Raw genomic sequence first — 23098 nt, 5'->3', positions numbered from 1 at the left:
GTTGTTCCTGTAAAGAAAATAGCTGGAACTAATGGTTCTTATCTAATGTATCTCTCTGCAGGAATTGACAGAAGAAGGACTGCCTTTTCTCATACTCTTCCACATGAAAGAGGATACAGAAAGTTTAGAAATATTCCAGACTGAAGTAGCCCGGCAATTAATAAGTGAAAAAGGTAGACAGATTAAGGTGTTTATTTTCATCCTTTCTCTTTTTGATCTTTCTCCCTACCCTTCCCATTACATTCATATCCACATAAATTTTTGGGTTAAAAGCTTAACAAGTGTTGGGCATAGTGGTGCACTTCTGTTTATGTTTCCTCCAGCATGTTTATTTTAGAAAAATCAAAGAGCTTGAAAAATAGGGTCTTGGGTCAACAAAATTAGTTTACCTTTTCCCCGTATTTAGATGCTTGTCTGACATCTTTTCTAATAGACAGTTCCAGAGATATTGCTGATTCACACTAATTTTTCAATAGAAGAAAGTTGAGTAGCCGTCCAGATTTCTCAGAAATATCTAAACAGAATTTGAGGCATCAACAGCTTCCTCTCTTTGATTAGGGAAGAAAGTCAAATAAAATAACAGCACTATATGTAGCTACCCATTAGTCACTTAGTAAATATTTTTGAGGTTGAATTAAATTAAAAATCTGCCAGTAGGGGCTGTAAGGAGCTGGAATGAAGATGATCTTTTGGGAACAGTTCGTGTGTCTTTGTAGGAACTCCCTGCCCGGACCTGGGTAATCTTCAGAGCTGATGATTGCCCACTTAAAGAAAATAAAAATTTCACCAAAAAATATTTGAGTTTTTAAAATCATTTCTAAGGAAATTATACTCTCTAACCTGAAAATTAGAATTAAAATCCTACCTCTTTTTTAAATGTTATAATATTTAGATTTTAGTTTTTCTGATCTGTTACTCAAAAGAATATTTTTGTTTGTTATATCATTTTTTGTTTATAATCATACGAGAATACAATGAAGAAATTCTAATCTATTCAAAATTTTATTTCTTTCAAAGGTACAATAAACTTTTTACATGCAGATTGTGACAAATTTAGACATCCTCTTCTGCATATACAGAAAACTCCTGCAGATTGTCCTGTAATAGCTATTGACAGCTTTAGGCACATGTATGTTTTTGGAGACTTTCAGGATGTATTGTAAGTATTTATTTTGCTTTTTAAAAAATTATTGATATTTGTCTCAAAATTGAATTTAAAACAATTGTTTTAATATTTCAAGTAATCCCATGTTGTAACAGTAATATTTGTTAATTGGGTCGAAGAAGTTGGACTGAACTTCTTTTTACTATACAGCATGGAATAATTGACTATGAGAATTTTGATAGATCCTTGTAGATGCACCACTATTAAATTATTGGGATTTGTGAGTAATTTGGGGTGATTGATGATTAATGCTTTGGAACTAATCTCTGAAAGAAAATTTATGTTCTGTGAAAAATTAGCTTTGCATTGAGTTTTGTCTTTATCAGTCCACACCAAGGAAATCAGTTATAATCCTAGGTTAGGTTAAAGGAAGTTGGTAATATTCCTTTTCACTTGTGACTCCACCTAGCAAGAACTTTAGGAGTGTGTGTGTGTGTGTGTGTGTGTGTGTGTGTGTGTGTGTGTGTGTGTGTCTCTCTCACAATTTTGTTCTCTCTAGGTAATTCTAATGGCATACTATGAAACTAGTATGAACCTTTCCAAGAATAGGTAAAGTTTCTGGCTCTATTCTCAGATGTTCATAGTATGAAAATAAATGTGTAAGCCTCTTAATTGATACAGGTACTGAATATTTATCACCTTTCAGAGATGTTAAAGACAATGATTAAAAATAGAACTATTTCTTTTTTAAAATTATTTTTATTTTAGAAAAAAATTTGTAGTTGTAGATGGACAGATGCCTTTATTTTATTTGTTTATTTTTATGTGGTGCTAAGGATCAAACCCAGGGCCTCACACATGCTAGGCAAGTGCTCTGCCACTGAGCTACAACCCCAGCCCAGAATTATTTATTAGTATATGGAAAAATTTAAGCAATCAGCTTAGACTTTCTCTTTTAAAATTTTGTTTAAATGCCTTTTTTTTTTATATCTTAAAAGTCTAGATTGCACAGAGAGGATAATTTTAAGTCCTATCTCAGAATGAATCACCTCACAGGCTTCTAAACATTCCAGTAGAGATGTGATTGTTAGAAGATTTTCAGTCCTAAAACTGCATTAGAGGCCAACAGTTGAGACCTGACAATTGAGTCCTGGCAAGTCATTAAGCTTCTCTGTTCTGTTTTTTTTTTTTTTTTTGGTACATAAAGTATGGTTGATGGTACCACCTTCCTGATGAGATTTTTTTTTTTTAAATTAATGAGGGGCACTAGTTGTGTTATAAACTATGAAGTCATGAGAAATCTTAGTTGGGCTTGCTTTACCTGTACTCAGAGAAATGGTTGTGTTGTAAACCATAAACAAGTATCTTACTTGACTTTTTAACTTACATTCAAAAGATAAATTTAGACTATTAATTCACTAAATATTTATCTAGGTTTTCTATATGACAGCGGTTGTAGTAGGATTTAAGATTATACTAAGATCAGATCCTCTGAAGCCTGGGGCTGGCCTAGTGCTAGGGCTGGTGAGGAGGACCCTTCATCTGTCAGGACTGTTCTGCAGCCTAGGATAGTGGATGCTGGCCTGGTGCCAGGAACCACTGGAGCTGACTTGTATAGCCTGGGTCAGCTGATGACGGCCTATAGGTTAGGTCCAAAAGGATGGCCCAAGTCTTGTAACCTGGGTCTTCAGGGGCAATCTGGAGCTCAGATCTGTAGGGGCTGGTCTAGCACTGAGATCTAATGGGATAAGTCTGGATGTGGGGGCCAGCCAGTGCTGGAGCCATTCCAGAACCTTAAGCTGCTTGGGTTGACCTGGCACTGGGACAGAGACAGAGCTGGACCTGGTCCCTCAGGGGCTGGCTAGGTGTTGGGCATACCTGTAGTGTCCGTCTGCAGGGATAAATAAGGCCTTACTTCTTCACATATGCAGACATCAGCATAAAGCAGCAGAAAATGTGAAGAACCAAGTCAACAAGAAGTGTGGGAAATCAGCTAAAGAACACAATAATCTTGCAGTTACTGACACCAAAGAAAGAGAGAGGGATGAACTCCCTGACAAAGATTTGTTTTTAGGTGGCTTAGTGAACTTCAGGAAAATAACAGAGAAATAATTCAGTGAAATTCAGAAAATAATAAGAGACCAAAATGTGAGAAAATCAACAGAGATTGAAATTACATATGTCAAAAAAAAAAAAAATCAGCCAGACATGGTGGTGTACACCTGTAATCCCAGAGACTCCAGAGGCTTGAGGCAGGAGGATCACAAGTTCAAAGCCAGCCTCCGTGACGTAGGAAGGCCCTAAGCAACTTAGCAAGACCCTGTCTCTAAAACTAAATAAGAAAGACTGGGGATGTGGCATAGTGGTTAACTTAGCAAGACCCTGTCTCTAAAACTAAATAAGAAAGACTGGGGATGTGGCATAGTGGTTAAGTGTCCCTGGGTTGAATCCCTGATGTGAGAGAGAGAGAGAGAGAGAGAGAAGAAACAGAGAAAGAGGGAGGCAGAAATTCTGAAGCTGAAGAACACACAAAGAAACTTGCCAGGTAAGATGGCACATGCCTATAATCCCAGTGGCTTGTGAGGCTGAGACAGGCAAGTTCAAAGCCAATAAAGCCAGTCTCAGCAATGATGAGGCACTAAGCAACTCAGTGAGAACTTGTCCCTAAATAAATACAAAATAGGGCTGGGGATGTGGCTCAGTGGTTGAGTGCCCCTGAGTTCATTCCCTGGTCCCCGCCACCCACCCCCCCAAAAGAACTCAAATACACCCTAGTGTTGCACCTTAAGGAACTACATAAAGAAGAAAAACCCAAGCCTAAAGTTTAGAAGGAAAAAATAGTAAAGATCAGAGTAGAATAGACTATAAAAATAATAGAAAAGATTAATGAAAACAAGACTTGGATTTTTTTAAAATATTCTTTTAGTTGTCGATGGACCTTCATTTTATTTATTTATATGTGGGGCTAAGAATTGAACCCAGTGCTTCACACATGGTAGGGAAGCCTCCTCCACTGAGCTACAACCCCAGCCCCAAGACTTGGGGAGATAAACAAAATTGAAAAGCCTTTAGCTAAACCAATAAAGAGTGAAGATTCAAATAAATGAAATTACAGATGGACAGAGGAGATATTATAAGTAATACTATAGAGATACAAAGGAAAAGAGATTACTGGGAGCAATTTTGTGCCAACAAATTGATAATTTAGAAGAAACTGACAAATTTCTCTCTCTCTCTATATATATATATATACACACACAACCTACCAAAGCTGAATCATGAAGAAATAGAAAATCTTTAGCATATCAGTAATGAGTAAGGAGATTGAATCAGTAATAAAAAGTCTTCCATCAAAGAATATCCTTGAACCTGATGGATTTCCTGATAAGTGCTACAGATATTTAAAGAAGAACTAATACCAGTCCTCCCCAAACTCTACCCAAAAATTGAAGAAGGGAGGTATTTCATATCTCATTTTACAAGGCTAGCCTTACCCTGATAACCAATATCAGACATGGATACTAGAAAAAATTATAAGGTAATATTCTTGATGAATATAGATACAACATCCTCAACCACATAAGAACTAATAAGAGAGCCCAACAGTACATTCATTCATTTATATTCAATTGATTTTCAACAAAGGTGCTAAGAATACACAGTAAGGAAAGTACCATCTGCTCAATAATGATGCTGGGAAATGTTGGGAAGTACTGGGTATCCACATTGCACGAGAATGAAATTAGATCTTCATGTTGTACAATGCAGAAACATCACATCAAAATGGATTAAAGACAAAACATAAAGCCTGAAAACTAAAACCACTCGAAGAAAATGTGGGGGGAAGCTTCATGATTTTGTGGATATGACTCCAAAAGCAGAGAGAGCAAAAGTAAAAAGAAACAAATTGAATTATATTAAACTAAAAAACATGCACAGTAAAGGAAATAGCTTAATAGAAAATGGGCAAAGCATCTGATTTTTAGTTTTGGTACCAGGGTTGCTGAACCACTGAGCCACATCCCCAGCCCTTTTTTAATGTTTATATTGAGATAGGGTCTAACTTAGGGACACCCTAAGTTCCTGAGGTTGGTCTTGAAATCCTCCTGCTTCAGCCTCCTGAGTCACTGGGATTACAGGTGTGTGCCACTGCACCTGGTAAATATTTGAAGTTTTCAAAAAATAAATTGCTTCTTTAATTTTCTCCCTTAGGTGACTGATTTCCCCTTCTAGACACTGTGCCCTCGATCATTTATGTTTAAATTGTGAAGAGATACATTCTGTGTGAGCTACAAACTAAACCTATGTGAACAGTTGTTAATGTTAAAATCGAATAAAACGTGTAGTAAATTGAGGCTGATACGTTTAATGGCTTATATAAGTTATTGTGCGCATGGTAATTAAGGCTTAAATGATAAGCAGTTTCCATATATTATTATAATTACTTTTCCTTAGTAACTCAGAATATCTGGGGGTCATCTAGAGGAAGTATGATTGTGGTGAAGAAGTGGATTTATGGGGCATAGTTAGTCTACTCCCTTGACAGAGGTGGGCATTGGGAGGTAGAGGTGGTATTACAACTGTTCTTTGTTTCAGAGAAATTAGGCTCATTAAAGCAAAGTAACTTATAAGGCATCACAACTAATTAGTAATAAAGCTGGGGTTCACAGAGTATATTGAATCCCAAAGTTCTAAATCCATGAGACTGCATGAAAACAGTGACATTTTCAGCACCTGTAAAAGGCAGTGTCAGTATGCATGTGGAAGAATTTTGAAAAGCCACTACTTACTAGTACCTGGAACTAGATCACAGCTCTATGAATCCTTGATGTTTTTTGTTTGTTTTTTGGTATTGTTTGAACAGATTGGTTTCCTGCCAAATCTAAATGAAGGTTTTATATGGAGATAGGAAAAGATTGGAGATAATTTCTGAACTTATAGTCAGGTATAGGAGTGTTCTATAGCCCTGAGAGAAGAATAGATAGTGGGATATTGTGTGAGACTGCTGAAAACTTAAAGAAAAAAATTTTAACAATTATGGCCAGACAACTAAAACAGTTCTTATTATTTCTGGAGTCTAAGTGATAGGAGAAACAGCAACAGTAGGACAGATTCCAGGTCAAGTAGTACCTGACAGGAAGATTTTTGTTACTCTCAGAACCATCCTAAAATGTGATAGGTTACTCTAATGATAATGAGTTCTCTACCTCTGGGCTGTAGGTCATTTTTCCCAAATTACTGAATCACTGTAAAATTATTCTTATAATTCTTCAAACTAATCAGTCTGGGAAGTTTGCTATAGCTTATTGGCTATGTTAATGGCAGCAGGAGTTTGTGGTAAGCAAATTGGAAAAGGGCAGCAAAATTAAAATGAGGTGGTAGGGGACAAGTATCTTACTAATACAGCAGTTTGGTTATCCATTGTGACAAATTAACCTGCTTCTTTGACCTCTGAGAGAGCAAGCCAGAAATTGGAGTTACAAAGAACTCAGGATAGCCCTGAGGGTTTTAATTTCATCTTCCATCCTGAAGCTTAATATATCAAGAACTATGTAATGTTTTGAACAACCAACAATAAAAAAATAAAAAATAAAAAAAAATAAATAAAAAAAAAAAGAACTCAGGATAGGTAGAAGAAGAAATTCAAGTCAATTTATCATTAAGGCCTTTTTTTAATGTATAACATGAAGAAGATTTTTTATTTTTATTTGTTTGTTTGTTTGTTTGTTTTGTGGTGCTGAGGATTGAACCCAGGGCCTTGTGCATGAAAGGCAAGCACTCTACCAACTGAGCTATATCCCCAGACCCCAAGGCCTGTTTTTAACTTTTTTTTCATATTTTTATTGGTACATTATAATTGTACATAGTGATGGAATTTGTTCTTAAGTGTTCATACATGAATACACTGTAACAATACAATTTGGCTAGTATCAATCCCCAGTGATTTCCCTTTCTCTATCTTCCCCCCTCCCGTTGGTTCCTTTTATCTATGGATGTCCCTTTGATTTTCATGAGGTCTCCCCACTCACCTTTCTTTTCCTTTTCCTTTTTCTTTTCTAATTTCCACATATGAGAGAAAGCATACAATCCTTGACTTTCTGAGTATGGCTTATTTGGCTTTAACATAATGTTCTCAAATTTCATGCACAGGCAATCATATTTATATATTCATATTCCATCTTATATTTTCTTTTTAAAAATATTTATTTTTTAGTTGTAGGTGGACACACTATATCTTTATTTCACTTTTACATGGTTCTAAGGATCGAACCCAGTGCCCACACGTGCCAGATGAGTGCTCCACCACTGAGCCCCAGCCCCACATTTTCTTTGTCCATTCATCCATTGATGAACACCTCGGCTTATTCCACAGTTTTGGCTGTTGTGAATAGGGCTTCAAAAAAACATGGGCATGCTTGTATGCTATAGTATGCTGACTTTATTTCTTTTGGATAAAAACTGAGGAGACATTTAGGTGGGTCATGTAGTGGTTCCATTCCTGGTCTTTTGAGGAACCTCCATACTGATTCCATAGTGGTTATTACTGATTTATAATCTCACCAACAGTGTAAAAGTATTTCTTTTTCTTCACCTTCTCCAGCATTTATTATTTTGTATTCTTGACAGCTTGCATTCTAACTAGAGTCAGCTGAAAAAAGTAGTTTTGTTTTCATTTTCCTAATTGCTACTAATGTTTGAATGTTGTTGTTTTTTTCATAAATATTTGTTGGTCATTTGTATTTCTTTTGAGAAGTATCTATTTAGTTCATTTGCCTATTTATTAATTGGTAACTTGAAGTTTGGGGGGTGGTTTTGAGTTCTTTATATATTCTCAATATTAATTGTTTGTCAGAAGAGTAGCTAGCAGAGATTTTTCTCCAATTCTGTAGGTTCTCTCTTCACATTCATGTTTCCTTTGCTGTGCTGAAGCCTTTTAATTTGATGCATCCCATTTATTAATTCTTGGTATTATTTCCTGAGCTTTAGGGGGTCTTATTGAGAAAGTCATTGCCAGCACCTGTTGAGTGTTGGCCTTGCATTTTCTTCTAGGGGTTGCATAGTTTCTGGTTTAATTCCTAGATCTTTGATTCATTTTGAGTTGACTTTTGTGCAGGGTGACAGAGGAAGAATCAAGTCCCATTCTACATATGGTTAATCAGTTTTCCCAACACCATTTGTTTAAAAGGCTGTTTTCTCTAATGTATGTTTTTGGCTATTTTGTTAAGGATCAGATAATTGTATCTGTGTGAGTTTGTCCACCATGCGGCCTGCGCAATGGTTTCATTAATGAGGTTCTTGGCCTAAAAGTTAGTTAGAAGAGATAGAAATAAAACACACAGACTCAGTTACCTTATTTATATTGCCAGGTCCGAGAGGGCTCCCCTCTCTGGTTCCCTCCTCTAACCGCCCAGCAAGGCAGCAAGGATTACTCAGGGCTAGCAGGAGAGAGTTTGAACACGCCTGGGAGTAGCTTTTTATTGGGGAACAAGAGATTCAGGGGAGAATTCCATCCAATGAAGGTTGATGGGGGAGACCGCACTCCAATGTCAGGGTCAGTGATTGGGCCCCCGGGGTCAGTGGTCAGGCACACCCCCACATGGATGGGTTCTCTCATCAGGAAAGGGCCGGGAAAGTTCTGACACAGCCAGAACGCCTCAAACCCTTAACGGGAGCCACCCAATCACGTGTCAGAAATGGCTTCCCACAGATTTGTCTCTCTGTTTTCTCTTCTGTACCATCAGTCTTTGTATCTGCTTTTATGCCTGTACCATGCAGTTTTTGTTACTATAGCTCTGCAATATAATTTGATGATGCCTCTAGCATTGCCTGTTTTGGTTTAGAATTGCTTTGGCTTTTCTAGGTTTTTTTTTTTTTTTTCCCCTTCCAGATGTACTTTAGAACTGTTTTATCTTGGGGCTTGTGTTGTGGTTCATTGGTTGAACATTTGCCTCACACGTGTGAGGCACTGGGTTCTATCCTCAGGACCACATAAAAATAAATAAACAAAATAAAGAAAAAAAAAGAACTGTTTTATCTTGTTCTGGGAAGACTGTCATTGGTATTTTGATGCAGATTGCATTGAAACTGTAATATGAAGACCTCTTCTAACTCTTGAGAATTTAGTTTGTGTTCATCACCCAATAGATCCTTCCTCCACCCCCACTCCACGCCCCATTCTGAGGGTTTTCTTAAGTGGAAAAAAATAGGTACTGATAGAATTTCTTAAAAGGCACATTTTGTTTATCTTATATTTTTATTATTATCTCTTGTTATATCAATCACTTTGTTACAGATTAGTAGGCATTCAATAAATGTTCTGATTAATTTGCTTTTAGTTTAGTTGCTTATTACAATACTAAGAGTTTGAGTACTTTGAACACTTGTGTCTTCACATCTGGAACTGTAGTAGTATTTATAAGTTACTCATTTATCCTACCATTGCTACCTCTCCTGTTCATTTTGATTTTCTGAATATGCCTTTTGTCAGCCACTGGAGAATACAGTGGCCCCATCCCTAAATACCATTCTCATTCTTATTCTCTTATACTTATCACTATCATACAACTGACACTTATTATCTGCATATTAGTGATTTGTGTTTTATAAGTCATTTCAAATCTGAAGGAATAAGTTAAATTATCCCTCTTTGCAGATGTTATGATCTTATGCAGGTTGGGCATTCTTCATCCAAAAATTTGAAATCTAAAATGCTCCAAAATCCAAACTTTTTGAATGCCTATATGATACTCAAAATGTTTCAGATTTTAGAGCATCTCAATTTTTGCATTTTCAGATTAGGGATGCTTGATATATTTTATCTTATTTGGTCCTGACAGCAAAATGGACATCAAGTGCTAATAGCCAGGCAATGTACTAGCCTTAACTTAAACAGTGTATGTGTCAGGTAATACCTCCACCTCTTAATAAACAAATCTCTGAGAGATTTAGTAATTGGAGTAAAGAAGCAATATAGCATAATGGTAAAGAACTAAAACTGTTGGCACAGACTGCTTACGCTTGAATTCCATCCTGTTACCCACTACTTATATCACCCTGGGCAATTTACTTGGCACCTCTATGCCTTGGAAACTGTCATGATGTCCTTCATAGGATTGTAAGCATTAAGTGAATGCATATATATCTCTCTCTCTCTAAGAAAAGCATCTGATGAATAAAGTGCTAACCATTAGGATTAAAGATAATAATGTATATATATTCAAACCCAAGTCTGTCAGACTATTAAAAAAATGCAACAAAGTTGAATAAAGCTGTCATTCTTGTTTTATGAACCAGAAATCTGAAACTGAAAGAGTTTAAACATCCTAAGTGGCAAAATTATGGTGTGTCTTACACCGTAATATATTCAATAAGTTTGTACTATGCTATTTATAAGTTGATTAAAAATTAGCACGTAATGTTGGGAAACTAAAATTCAATACTATATAAAAAAGATAACATGTCACAACCGATTGGACTTTATCGAAAGCATACAAGGCAGATTTAATATTCATAATTCAGGGCTGAAGCTGTGGCTCAGTGATAGAGCACTTGCCCAGCAGGTGTGAGGCATTGGGTTCGATTCTCAGCACCACATATAAATAAATGAATAAAATAAAGGTCCATATATCTAAAACATATATATTTAAAAAAACATTCATATTTCAGCTTATTAATGAACAAATAGGAAAAATCACATGATCACATGGTAGATGAAGAAAATTTTTTTTTAAAAATGCAACATTTATTTCTGATTTGTTTTATTTTTTAAAATACTTTAGGAAATAGGGTTCTGAAAACTTTTTCTTTTTTAGAGAGAGAGAGAGAAAATTTTTTAATATTTTATTTTTAGTTTTCGGCAGACACAACATCTTTGTTTCTATGTGGTGCTGAGGATCAAACCCGGGCTGCATGCATGCCAAGCAAGCGTGCTACCGCTTAGGTCACATCTCCAGCCCTATTTCTGATTTAAAAGAAAAAGCCCAGCAAACTAGGAATATAAGGAAACTTATAAGGGTAACCAGAAGAAATAGGCTCATTCCTAGATCCATACAAGACTAAAACATGAACAAATAGAATATCCCATCAGGCTAATAAAAAGTAAGGAAATTGAATCATTAGTAAAAAAGTTTCCCATTTAAAAACAACAACAAAAACAATGCTTCATTACTGAGTTTTGCCAAACATTTAAAGAAGAAGTAATGCCAGTCCTTCTGAAACTCTTCCCAAAAATTGAGTGAAAGCTTCCAAACTCATTTTGTGGGGCCAGCAGTCCATGGTACCAAAGCCAGACAAGGACACTGCAAGAAAAGAAAATTATAGACCAGTAGTATCCTTGGTGAGCTTAGATACAAAAATTCTTCTCAGAATCCTAGCAAACTAAATTCAACAGGGCATTAAAAGATTCATTTGCCATAATCTAGTAGGATTTAAACCTGAGTTGGAAGGGGAGATAATTCAACAAAATAAATTAGTAATTGTGATATACTACATTAACAGGATGAAAGATGAGAACCAGATCATCTCAGTAGATGCAGAAAACTATTCAACAGAACTTAACATTCTCTCAAGATAAAAATGCTCACCAATTAGGTATGCAAAGAATATACCTCAGTGTAATAAATAATAAAGCTCGTGTACAACTAGCTCATAGTAAAGATTCTACTCCATGGTGAAAAGTCGAAAGCTTTTCTTTTCCTCTAGGATTAGGATTAAGACAAGGATACTTCTTCTCACCACTTCTATCCCATGTAGTACTGGAAGTCCTAGCCAGAGCAATTGATAAGAGAAAGAAGAGAGCCAGGTGTGATGGCACATACCTATAATCCCAGCAGCTCCAGATACTGAGGCAGAAGGATCACAAATTTAAGGCCAGCCTGCTAAATTAGTAAGACCGTGTCTCTCATGTGTGTGTGTGTATGTGTGTGTGTATGTGTGTGTGTGTGTATTTAACAAGGGATGGGGTTGTAGCTCAGTGATGGTAGAGCACTTCTAGGTTCAGTTCATAGTTCTGCAAAACAAAAACAAAACAGAAAAATGAAAAAAGAAAAAGAAAAGGTGATGATAGACTAGTGAATTGAAAACTATAAAATATTGCTGAACAAAATCAAAGATGACACAGTGAAATGGGAGGATATCTGATGATTGTGGATTAGAATTAATAATGTTAAAATGAAAAATGTACCCCCAACAACATATAGATTCAATGCAGTTCCTACCAAAATTCCGATGATTTTTCCCCCCAGAAATAGAGAAAACAACAAAAGATAGACAAAACAAAAGAGTAGACAAAGCAATCTTGAGCAAAAACCAAAATGCCATAGGTATCACACTACTTGGCTTCAAAATATACTCTAGAGCTATAATAATCAAAATAGCATGGTACTTGCATGAAACAAACATAGAACAATGAAACAAAACAGAAAGCCCAGAAATAAATCTGCTCATTTTGGTCAGTTGAATTTTTTAACAGGTGCTAACAGCACACAGTGGTGGCAAGGGCACTCTGTTCAATAAATGGTGCTGGGAAAAGTAGAAGGAAACTGGATATCCATAAGAAGAAGAATGAATGTAGACCCTTATATCATACCATACACAAACATCAACTTGAAATAGATTGAAGACTTAAGACCTGAACTGTAAAATTACTAGAAGAAATATAGGGGGAAAGCTCCATTACATTGGTTCAGGCAACAGTTTTGTGTATATGACCCTAAAAGTACAGGCAGCAAAGGCAGAGACAAGTGGGATTGCATCAATATAAAGAGCTTTTTGCACAGCAAACAACTTACAGAATGAAGAGACAGCCTATGAAATAGGACATAATATCTGCAAACCACATACCTGATAAATTATTAATATCCAAAATATCTGAGAAACACAGTAATTAGAAAACAACCTGATTAGAAGTGAGCAAAGGATCTGAACATTGTCAAATGAAGACATAAAAGTGGCCAACAGATATGAAAAAAATATTCTCAAAACAAGTTATCAAGAAAATGGAAATTAAGACTACATGGAGACATTGACCTCACACCTGTTAGAACAGCTGTTTTCACAAAGACAACAAGTGCTAGCATAGAGAAAAGGGAATATAAATTAGTATAGCCATTAATGGTATGAAGTATAGTATAAGTATAAAGTATCCTTAAAAAAAAAAAAAAAAGCCCTAAGATCCAGCAGTTGCACCCCTGGTTATATATCCAAAGGAAATGAAATCAGTAATTCAAAGAGGTGTCCATGCTCCCATGTTCATTGCCGCATTATTCATGATAATTAAGATATGGAATCAGCCTTAGTTACATGACCTGATGAATAGATGAAGAAAATATGGTGTATACATACATAGTGAATAAGAGATCCTGGTATTTTTGACAACATTGATGAACCTGAAAGACATTATATTAAGTGAAAAAAGCCAGTCACAGACAAATATTACATGATTTCACATTATGAGAGTGTATAACACTTGAACTCCTAGAAGTGAGAAGTGAAATGAGTGGTGTTTACCAGGGGGTAGGGGAATTAGGGAGTTTTAAAAAAAAAAAGGAAACTTCCACTATCTTACAAAGGGCATCTATAAATAACCCATATCTAATATTCAATAGTGAAAGACTGAATGCTTTTCTTAAGGTTGAAAACTACCATTCCTATTCAGTATTGTGCCAGAAGGCCTAGTAAGTACAATAAAACAAAATCAATAAAAAGCATACTAGAAAAAAATAAAAATCAGATTCTTTGAGGATGACATGATTGTCTATGTAGAAATTACCAACAAGTCTACTAAAAAGCTAGAGCTTAGAAGTGATATTATTTTAGCAGGATACAAAGTCAATTTTTTAAAACTTGTATTTCTCTTTATTAACAATGGACAATTATAAAACAAAAATTAAATTTCATTTATAATAGTTCCAAAAGAAGGGAAAAAAACCCTACTTACTAAATCTGATAAAATATGTGCAGTTATCTGTATGCTAGAAACTACAGAATACTAATGAAAGAAATCCAAAACCAAAATGAATGATGTGATATATTGTGTTTATGGATCGAAAGACTCAGTGCAGTTTGTCTTTTGTCCCCGGATTGACCTATATAGACCTAATATAAGCCTACTCAAAATTTCAGCTAGATTCTTTATAGATTTAGACAAGCTAATTCTAAAATTTATATGGAAAGGTAACACTACAAAAGCCAAAACAGTTTTGAAAAAGAAACAAAGTTGGTGGATTTTGATTTTAAGACATGATAAATACTAAAGTAATTAAGACAGTGTAATATGGATGAAAGAATAGGTACATTGTATGGGACAGAATAATCTAGAAATAGAGACATAATTTGGTATTTTTTTTTTTAATGGTTCAAAGGCAATTCAGAGGAGAAAGGACAGTCTTTTAACAAAGGATGCTGCACCAGTTGAACATCCTCATACTAAAGAAGAATTTTCTTTCAGGAATAATCAACTTAAAATTGATCATAGACACGAGTATAAAAGACTAAGCTAGAAAACTCTTAGGATTAAACATAGGAGAACTGTCATGACTTGACATTAAGCAGAGTTCCTAGAGTATCAAAAACACTTTTCATAAAAGAAAAATTGATAAATTGGATTTTCATTAAATTAAAAACTTTCATTTTTAATTTATGTATAATGAAAGATCGTTCGAATGTAAAGAAGATATACAGATAGCAAATAAACACATAAGAAGCTCAGCACCATTAGTCATTAGAGACATCCAAGTTAGAACTGCAGTGAGATGCTGTTGTATTTCTTTAGAATGCCTTCATTGAAATAGTAATAATGCTAAGTGTTCATTAGGATGCGGACCCATTGGAATTCTTAGACCTTGCTGGTGAGATTGCAAATGATGTAGTCACTCTAGAAAAACGTTTGGCAGTTTCTTTAACAAGTTAAGCATGTACTTACCATTTGACCTAGTATTTATTTTAGAGGAATAAAATTCACACACAAAAATGTATGCACATCTGTTTGTAGTAGCATTGATCATGATCACCTGAAGTGGGTAAGTGAACAAACAATTATTTTATATCTCTCAATGAAATACTATTCAGCAATAGAATGAATTAATGCTTTATATAAAGTAGTGTGCTAAGGGAAGAAAGCCCTTCTTATGATTATATGTTATATGATTGCATGTATATAACATTGTAGGAACAGAAGACAGATTAGTAATTGCTAAGAGTTAGGGGAAAAGGGAAGGTCTGACTTTACAAAGGATGGAATTGTTCTTATCTGGTTTATGGAGGTGGCAACAAAATGCTAGGTATATGTTAAAGCTTATAGAACTTAGATTGAAAAAAGGACATTATCTACTATATAATTTTTTAAACAATAAAAATAGCTTGTACCTTCTATGCATGTATCAAAGCCTAGTCATACATTTAACAGTTGTGTGTTTCACTGTGTTCTGCCTCATCTAAAAATAAAGAGTTGTAAACAATGGAAAAGTGGAGGATGGAAGTGAACACTTAGGTGTCCTGGTTAGGAAAATTGTGCCCTAAAGTTCAAAAATATAATTTTGCTGATTATGGTAAGGATCTTTTAGCAGATTACCACTTTGTTTTCTTGACCATTTATTGTTGACTGACTGATTATTACTTCTTAATAATGATGGATAATTTCTGGCCAGGTGGTAGATAAGAGCCCTTTTGCAATCCCTTTTTCTGTACATCAGTTCAGATTCATTGGATCTCCCTTGTTGTTGCCTCTTGCTCACAATTTTTTAAACTGTTGACAAGAGGAGAAAAATCAAGTTAGGGAAAATCTGTCTTGGGTGTTCTCTACAGATTTGTCACATTTAAGATTTAATCATTCATGAATTTATTTCTCAACTAGCAAATGCAGTTCATACTGTATTAGTTGTGACAGTCTTTGGTCCTTATGAAACCAAACTAGTAGGACCTTCATCTTAAACATTGTAGACCATTTGCGTTTCTATAGATATTATTTCAGCACTTTACTGTGGTGACAGTAGATGATGTCAGATTAAATTTAAATTGATCCTCTCTCAATGTTTATCTCTGGTGCATGTGCAATTACTTCAACACCAGAGAACCTTTCAAAGGCAGCCTGTCAATACAGCTACCTGACAGTCGTTTGTATTTGTAAACTGTGCATTTGGCACCTGCTGGTCTCGGTTGCATTGGAGCTAGTGGGGAGCCAAAATGGCTGTACAATGAAGTTATTGGTTGGTACATCTCAGTGGGAGTTATTGAAGGGGAGAAACAGCACTTCCAGGACCTCAAGAGAGGATAAAAAGAAAATGAAACTGGTAATGTCAACACAAGCCAGCTATTCTTTGCTACCAAAAAATGATTTAAAGAGTCAGTTCTACCAAAGGAATAATAGTATGTGTGGACCTACATTTTAATTCTTGCCAGAGATGTGAAAAGCAGTGTTTCTGCTTAAGTATATAACGAATTTTTAAAAGTACCAAGATCTCAGTAGAAGGTAGATAATTCATATAAGCAGAAATATAAATTGAAACAGACAATGGAAAGAAAATACTTAGTTTTTTGAAGACATAGAAATTAAAATGCAGGTACCTTTTACTTAACCAAATTAGCAAAATAAATAAATAAATAAATAAAAAATAACAACCATGCTGGCAGAACTTCAGAGAACAAATACTTCAGCAAATAGCAGAAATTGACTTATGTTTTTTAGGTATGATTTGCCAACACTATGTCAAAAGTTCTTATTCTTTAACATAGCAATCCTAGTTTATCAGCTGTAACTCAAATAATTACAAAGAAGAAAGCCTCATATAAGTCTGCTTAATTAATTATGGTCTGTTCTGCCACAGTGCAGGTCTCTGTGCTGTAAATTTTCTTATACATGATCGGTGATTAAGGGAATAATGGCCATAGTGGAGTTGTATTGTTTTATCTATCATTTTCCTCAGAATGTTTTGAAACCATGAGATTAAACTTTTTTCACAGTTAAAGACTTTTAGAGATTGATGAAGACCTCCAGAATAAAACAAAATAACTGAAAATAGTGCAGAATTGCCTTTCCAGTGGAAAAAAAAAGTTGGCTAATGGCTCTGAGAAGTACTTTGCCTTTTTTTTTTTTTTTTAGTTGTCAATGGGCTTTTATTTTATTTATTTATTCATATGTGGTGCTGAGGGTGGAATTCAGGGCCTCACACGTGCCATCCAAGTGCTCTGCCACTGAGCCACAATCCCAGCCCCAGTGTTTTGCTTTTAAACTGTCCAGTGAGGCTACATGTGTGGTTGAAGCAGTTGTGAAGACATTTCTGTCCATATTTAGGAAAAAATTTGACAATACTATACTTGGTTCATATTAATTTTATGAAACTGATTCTTACTGGCAGTGAATGCCTTCAAGGACCTGCATTTCTAAAGAAGACTTATTAGCTTCAGGATAAGGTTTACAAGGGGCACTTGGTTCAAGTGATGGTGGAGGTTGAGTAATGCCAGTATGTTTGTCGTAGGCTGTTTGTACTCTGGTTGCAAGACTGCATACTTTTAAGTGGTTAGCTTCTAACATTTTTTCCTTGAGCCCTGTTATTTTTAATAGGATTTTTCAGGACCTAGGTTTTTAATTTATTTGTGTATATGTCTATTTTTTTCTTTTTTATTCTAATTTGTTATATATGACAGCAGAATGCATTACAATTCATATTACACATATAGAGCATAATTTTTCATATCTCTGGCTGTGTACAAAGTATATTCACACCATTCATGTCTTTATACATGTACTTAGGATAATGATATCCATCTCCTTCCACCATCTTTTTTACCCCTTTTTTCATCCCACCCCTTTGCTCTATCTAGAGTTCCTGTGATTCTCCCATGCTCCCCCTCCCAACCCCACTATGAGTCAGCTTCCTTATATCAGAGAAAACATTTGGCATTTGGTTTTTTGGAGAATATAATGCTAACTTCACTTAGCATTATAGTCTCCAACTCCATTCATTTATCTGCAAATGTCATGATTTTATTCTTTTTTATTGCTGAGTAATATTCCGTTGTGTATATATACCACATTTTCTTTATCCATTCATCTACTGAAGATCCAGAATAGCTAAAGCAATCCTTAGCAAGAAGAGTGAAGCAGGTGGTATTACCACACCAAACCTTAAACTATACTACAGAGCAATAGTAACAAAAACAGCATGATATTGGCACCAAAATAGACTGGTAGACCAATAGTACAGCATAGAGGTCATAGAGACTAACCCACATAATAACAGTTATCTTATATTAGACAAAGTTGCCAAAAACATTCATGGAGAAAAGATAGCTTCTTCAACAAATGGTGCTGGGAAAATTGGAAATCCATATGCAACAAAATGAAATTAAACTCCTATCTCACCATGCGCAAAACTCAACTCAAAGTGGATCAAGGACCTAGGAATTAACACAGAGACACTGCGCATATTAAAATAAAAAGTATGCCCAAATCTTCATCATGTTGGATTAGGCCCCAGCTTCCTTAATAATACTCCTATAGGACAAGAATTAAAACCAAGAATCAATAAATGGGATGGACACAAACTAAAAAGCTTCTTCTCAGCAAAAGAAACAATCTGTGAGGTGAATAGAGAACCTACATCTTGGGAGCAAATTTTTACCACTGACACATCAGGTAGAACACTAATCTCTAGGGTATATAAAGAACTCAAAAAGCTAAACACCAATAAAACAAATAGCCCAATTAATAAATGGGCCAAGGAACTGAACAGACACCTCTCAGAAGATAATACACAATCAACAAATATATGAAAAAATGTTCTACATCTCTAGCAATTAGAGAAATGCAAATCAAAACCACTCTAAGATTTCATCTTACTCCAGTCCAGAATGGCAGCTATTAAGAACACAAACAACAATAACTGTTGGCAAGGATGTGGGGAAAAAGGCACACTCGTACTTTGCTGGTGGGACTGCAAATTGGTACAGCCAATATGGAAAGCAGTATGGAGTATGTAAGATGGGAATGGAACCACCATTTGACCCAGCTATCCCACTCGTCAGTCTATACACAAAGAATTTAAAAACAGCATATTACAGGGACAAAGCCACATCAGTGTTTGTTTATATATTAGCAGCACAATTCACAGTAGCTGAACTGTGGAACCAACCTAGAAGCCCTTCAGTAGATGAATGGATAAAGAAAATGTGTTTATATATGTATGTATATATAAAATTAAAACTATATAAATGTCCAGTCATAAATAGTGTGGTTAAGTAAGTTTGGGTATAGCATTTTGACAGCTTACAATGTGTCTGTTAAAATGATAGGCCTAGAGCTGGGCACAGTGGCTCATGCTTGTAATTCTAGCAGCTAGGGAGCCTGAGACAGGAAGATCACAAGTTCAAAGCAGCCTCAACAATCTAGCAAGACCCTGTCTCAAAAGAAACAAAGGCTGGTGATGTTGTTCAGTGATTAAGTACCCCTGAGTTTAATCCCTGGTACCCCTCCCCCCAAAAAATTAAGCATAGAAAAATATCTATGAAACAAGTGCAAGAATTAGAATATAAAACTGAGTATTTAGATGCCATGTTTACAACCATATTGACATATACCTGTCCTGTAATAGTATGGTGGGATTGATGAGATTGTTGGTAAAAAAAAAAAATTTAAGTTTTTTTTTTTTCTTTTTAATATTGTGAGATTGGTAAAATAGAGGTAAGAGTGTTTTGTAAGAGTTTAAGGTATTTTTATTTTATTTTGGTTTTAGAATTCCTGGAAAACTCAAGCAATTTGTGTTTGATTTACATTCTGGAAAACTGCACAGAGAATTCCATCATGGACCTGACCCAACTGACACAGCCCCAGGAGAGGTAGGACTCTTGCTTGTTTCCCAGTGAGAACTCTTTCAGAGAGGATCTGAAGTTCCTGAGTTGGCTTGAGTTTCAACTCCTGAATTCTGTGCAAAGAAATTCTGAACATACCATAGAAAATATACAAATTGTGCTACTTTCAAATTACTTTTAAAAATCTTAGGGCTTCAGGGCTCTGGTTATAACTCAGTGGTAGAGCGCTTGCCTAGCGTGTGTGAGGCACTGGGTTCAATCCTCAGCACCACATAAAAATAAACAAATAAAGATATTTTTTAAATCATTAAAAATATGGCTTCAGAAATGTGGAATATTACCATAGTTTCTTGATCATTTCAACTAAGATGGTTTGATTATGACCTCTGCAGAAAACTACTGCAAAAGGGTTAAATACAGTTGGCTTCAGATAAAAGTAGGAACTAGGAGCAGATAAATCACTGAAGTCAGTGGATTCTAGTGATTATTCAAGCCTTCCTGTGTCTAGAAGATTGAATATACTATAAAGAAAGCAATGATTTTTACTGTTCTTAACCAAATGATTTTAAAAGTACAGGATTGATAATGCTCAAGAATACAGTATTGATAATGCTCAAAACTTATGGTTTAATGTAGCTTTCCTATTTGAGATTTAGAATGCTTCACGACTGTTTATAAAAATGTTTGCTTTTATTTGCATATACAAATTCTTAGTTAAAATATGTTTAGTCAGGTGTGGTAGCATACACATGGAAACCTAGTGACTTTGGAGGCTGGGAAAGGAGGATCACAAGTTTAAAGCCAGCCTTAACAACTTAGCAAGATCCTGTCTCAAAATATAAAGGGCTGGGGATGTGGCTCAGTGGTTAAGCACCCTTGGGTTCAATTCACAGTATTCCCAAAAATAAAGAAAAGAAAAAGAAAAAAATATATTTAAATACACACACACACACACACACACACACACATATATACATATATACATGTAACCTGAGAATTTTAGTCTTTCTACTTTGTAACTTCTCTTACAAGTTATTTATTTCTTTGTCCCTGCTTTACTAAACAGCACTAAATTTGCACTTTGATATGTTCTGGTTTATAGAATGTCTAATACCATGAAACTAAGAGGGGAAGATGCCATGTGCCAAAATCCGTTCTATTTTATATGTCTACGACTTAAATCCACTATTTTGCCCAAAGAACCTCCATTTGTGAAAAAATGAACTTTACCTTAAGAGACAGATTAAGTTCAGAGTTAAGGGTTCTCTTTGGGAATCTGATGACATGTTTTTTCCTTGAAAAATGAGATTAGACTTTTCTTTGATAATTAGAAGGAGACAAACTTGTTACTGGCAGTATAACTCAAAGGTGATTCTTTTTCTCAGAATAAGATCTGCTTAGCATTCTATCAGATTAGGAAAGATGTGGTTTACCATTATTGTAGTGTCCTACCATGTGTTTCTGCTTCTCCATTAGACAATGAACTCCTGTATTTTGTTTATTCATCTTTGTATACTAATACCCGGAGGGGCACTGAATACTGTAAATGTGAATGTGCTAATATGTATAGTGTGTAATATATGCACTATGTGCCCATGTTCATTATAGGGAATGTTAAAGTGGTGACATTCAGGCCTGCTCTTGAGGGGCTCACAATGAGGAGATATGGGTCAGACTACACTGCCTTTTCTTTATAATTCTTAGAAGTCACTGTTCCAGTTTCACCATATATTTTGGTTTTCTACTGGTATACAAATACTACAGAAATTAATTTCTTTCAGTATTGTATATTTTTTACTCCCTATTTAAACCAAGCTTTGAATAATTTCTGGCATCTGAGTAACTGATAAATAAGATCTGCAGAGTAGGTAGCTTTCATTCTCTTAGCAGTCCTTTGTAAGAGGGATAGGTTGGGCCAACCTCAGGTTGTGCATCCTATAGAGAGAATCTGAGTAAGGGCACTTACATGAGGAAATCAAGGCTTCACACTTAACTCTTGTCTTTGGCACACTTGCTATCTTTTATTGATTAATAAGGAAAGAATTATAAGGCAACCACCATTCATCTAATACTCCTATTTAAGTATTTCAACTCCATAAAGTATAATGATACAAAAATGTCTGGTTTTTTCTTTTGTAGCAAGTCCAGGATATAGCAAGCAGTCCACCTGAGAGCTCCTTCCAGAAGCTAGCGCCCAGCGAATATAGGTATACTTTATTGAGGGATCGAGATGAGCTTTAAAAACTTGAAAAACAATTTGCAAGCCTTTCAACAGCAACATCAACTTACGTGGTGGAAATAGTAAACCTATATTTTCATAATTCTATGTGTATTTTTATTTTGAATAAACTGAAAGAAGTTTTGGGTTTTTAATTTTTTTCCCCTCCCCCTGACTCAAAATACATTGTCATTTAATATAGCCTCTTTTTAAAAATCTGCTAGGGTTAAAAAAATAAATAAAAACCAGAGGCCTCTCTTCGCTTTAATTCTGTCCTGTACAATTTTTATAAATCAAGTGAACGGTAACATTGCCAGATACATACCATTAACTTGCACTATAGGTTAGGGAAGACTTAGGGATGTTTCCTATTTAAATATGTGCTTTTCTTTCTTTTCCTTTCATATGATCAATTCTGTTAGTATTTTCATTATCAAATTTCTGAAAGCTAAAGGGGTATATATTCTGGATACTTGGGAGGGGAATAAATTAAAATTTTCACACTGTGTACTGTGTTTTACTGATTGGTTGGATGTTGCTTATGAAAATTCCATAGTGGTATTTTTTAAATTTTTAATGTGGAACTTAAACATACTTATGAAGAGGAGGAGAGCCATAAGCCAGAACATTTGGCAGAAATTGTCCTTATGAATTAAGAAAAAGAAAATGAAAGTATTATTAAATTTCTGTGTCTTTGCCTGAGAAAGCAGCAAATGGATGGCATTTAAAACTTTGAATGAATTATACCTGAATCTGGGAAGGGAAGATACTGTATAGTAGGTTAATACTATTGAACTAGATAACTCTTAAGGCTCCTCTTATCATAAGACTTCAGTTTCTTAAAAGAAAACCAGCATAGAAATTGTATTTCAGTAATTCTAAGCCTCCTTCTGTCTTGTAGAGTCTTGTTATAGCTGTATAGAAAAGACAATAAGAACATGTACATTTAATTTTTTCCCATTGTAAATTTG

At 35.1% G+C, this 23098-nt stretch overlaps 1 protein-coding gene across 1 annotated transcript in view; it reads left to right on the top strand.

The window, feature by feature from the left end:
* Erp44 (endoplasmic reticulum protein 44) overlaps positions 1-22395 on the top strand; it is an 83194-nt gene extending 60799 nt beyond the window's left edge. The window contains exons 9-12 of the mRNA XM_005326318.4: positions 62-173; positions 1018-1159; positions 19834-19936; positions 22049-22395. Coding sequence (XP_005326375.1) covers positions 62-173; positions 1018-1159; positions 19834-19936; positions 22049-22150 — 459 coding nt within the window. The 3' untranslated portion in view covers positions 22151-22395. The remainder of the gene's footprint in view (positions 1-61; positions 174-1017; positions 1160-19833; positions 19937-22048) is intronic.
* Positions 22396-23098: the final 703 nt, after the last annotated feature.

The sequence above is a fragment of the Ictidomys tridecemlineatus genome, chromosome 4, assembly GCF_052094955.1.
Source record: "Ictidomys tridecemlineatus isolate mIctTri1 chromosome 4, mIctTri1.hap1, whole genome shotgun sequence".
NCBI lineage: Eukaryota > Metazoa > Chordata > Mammalia > Rodentia > Sciuridae > Ictidomys > Ictidomys tridecemlineatus.
This window is presented reverse-complemented; position numbering and strand designations above follow the sequence as displayed.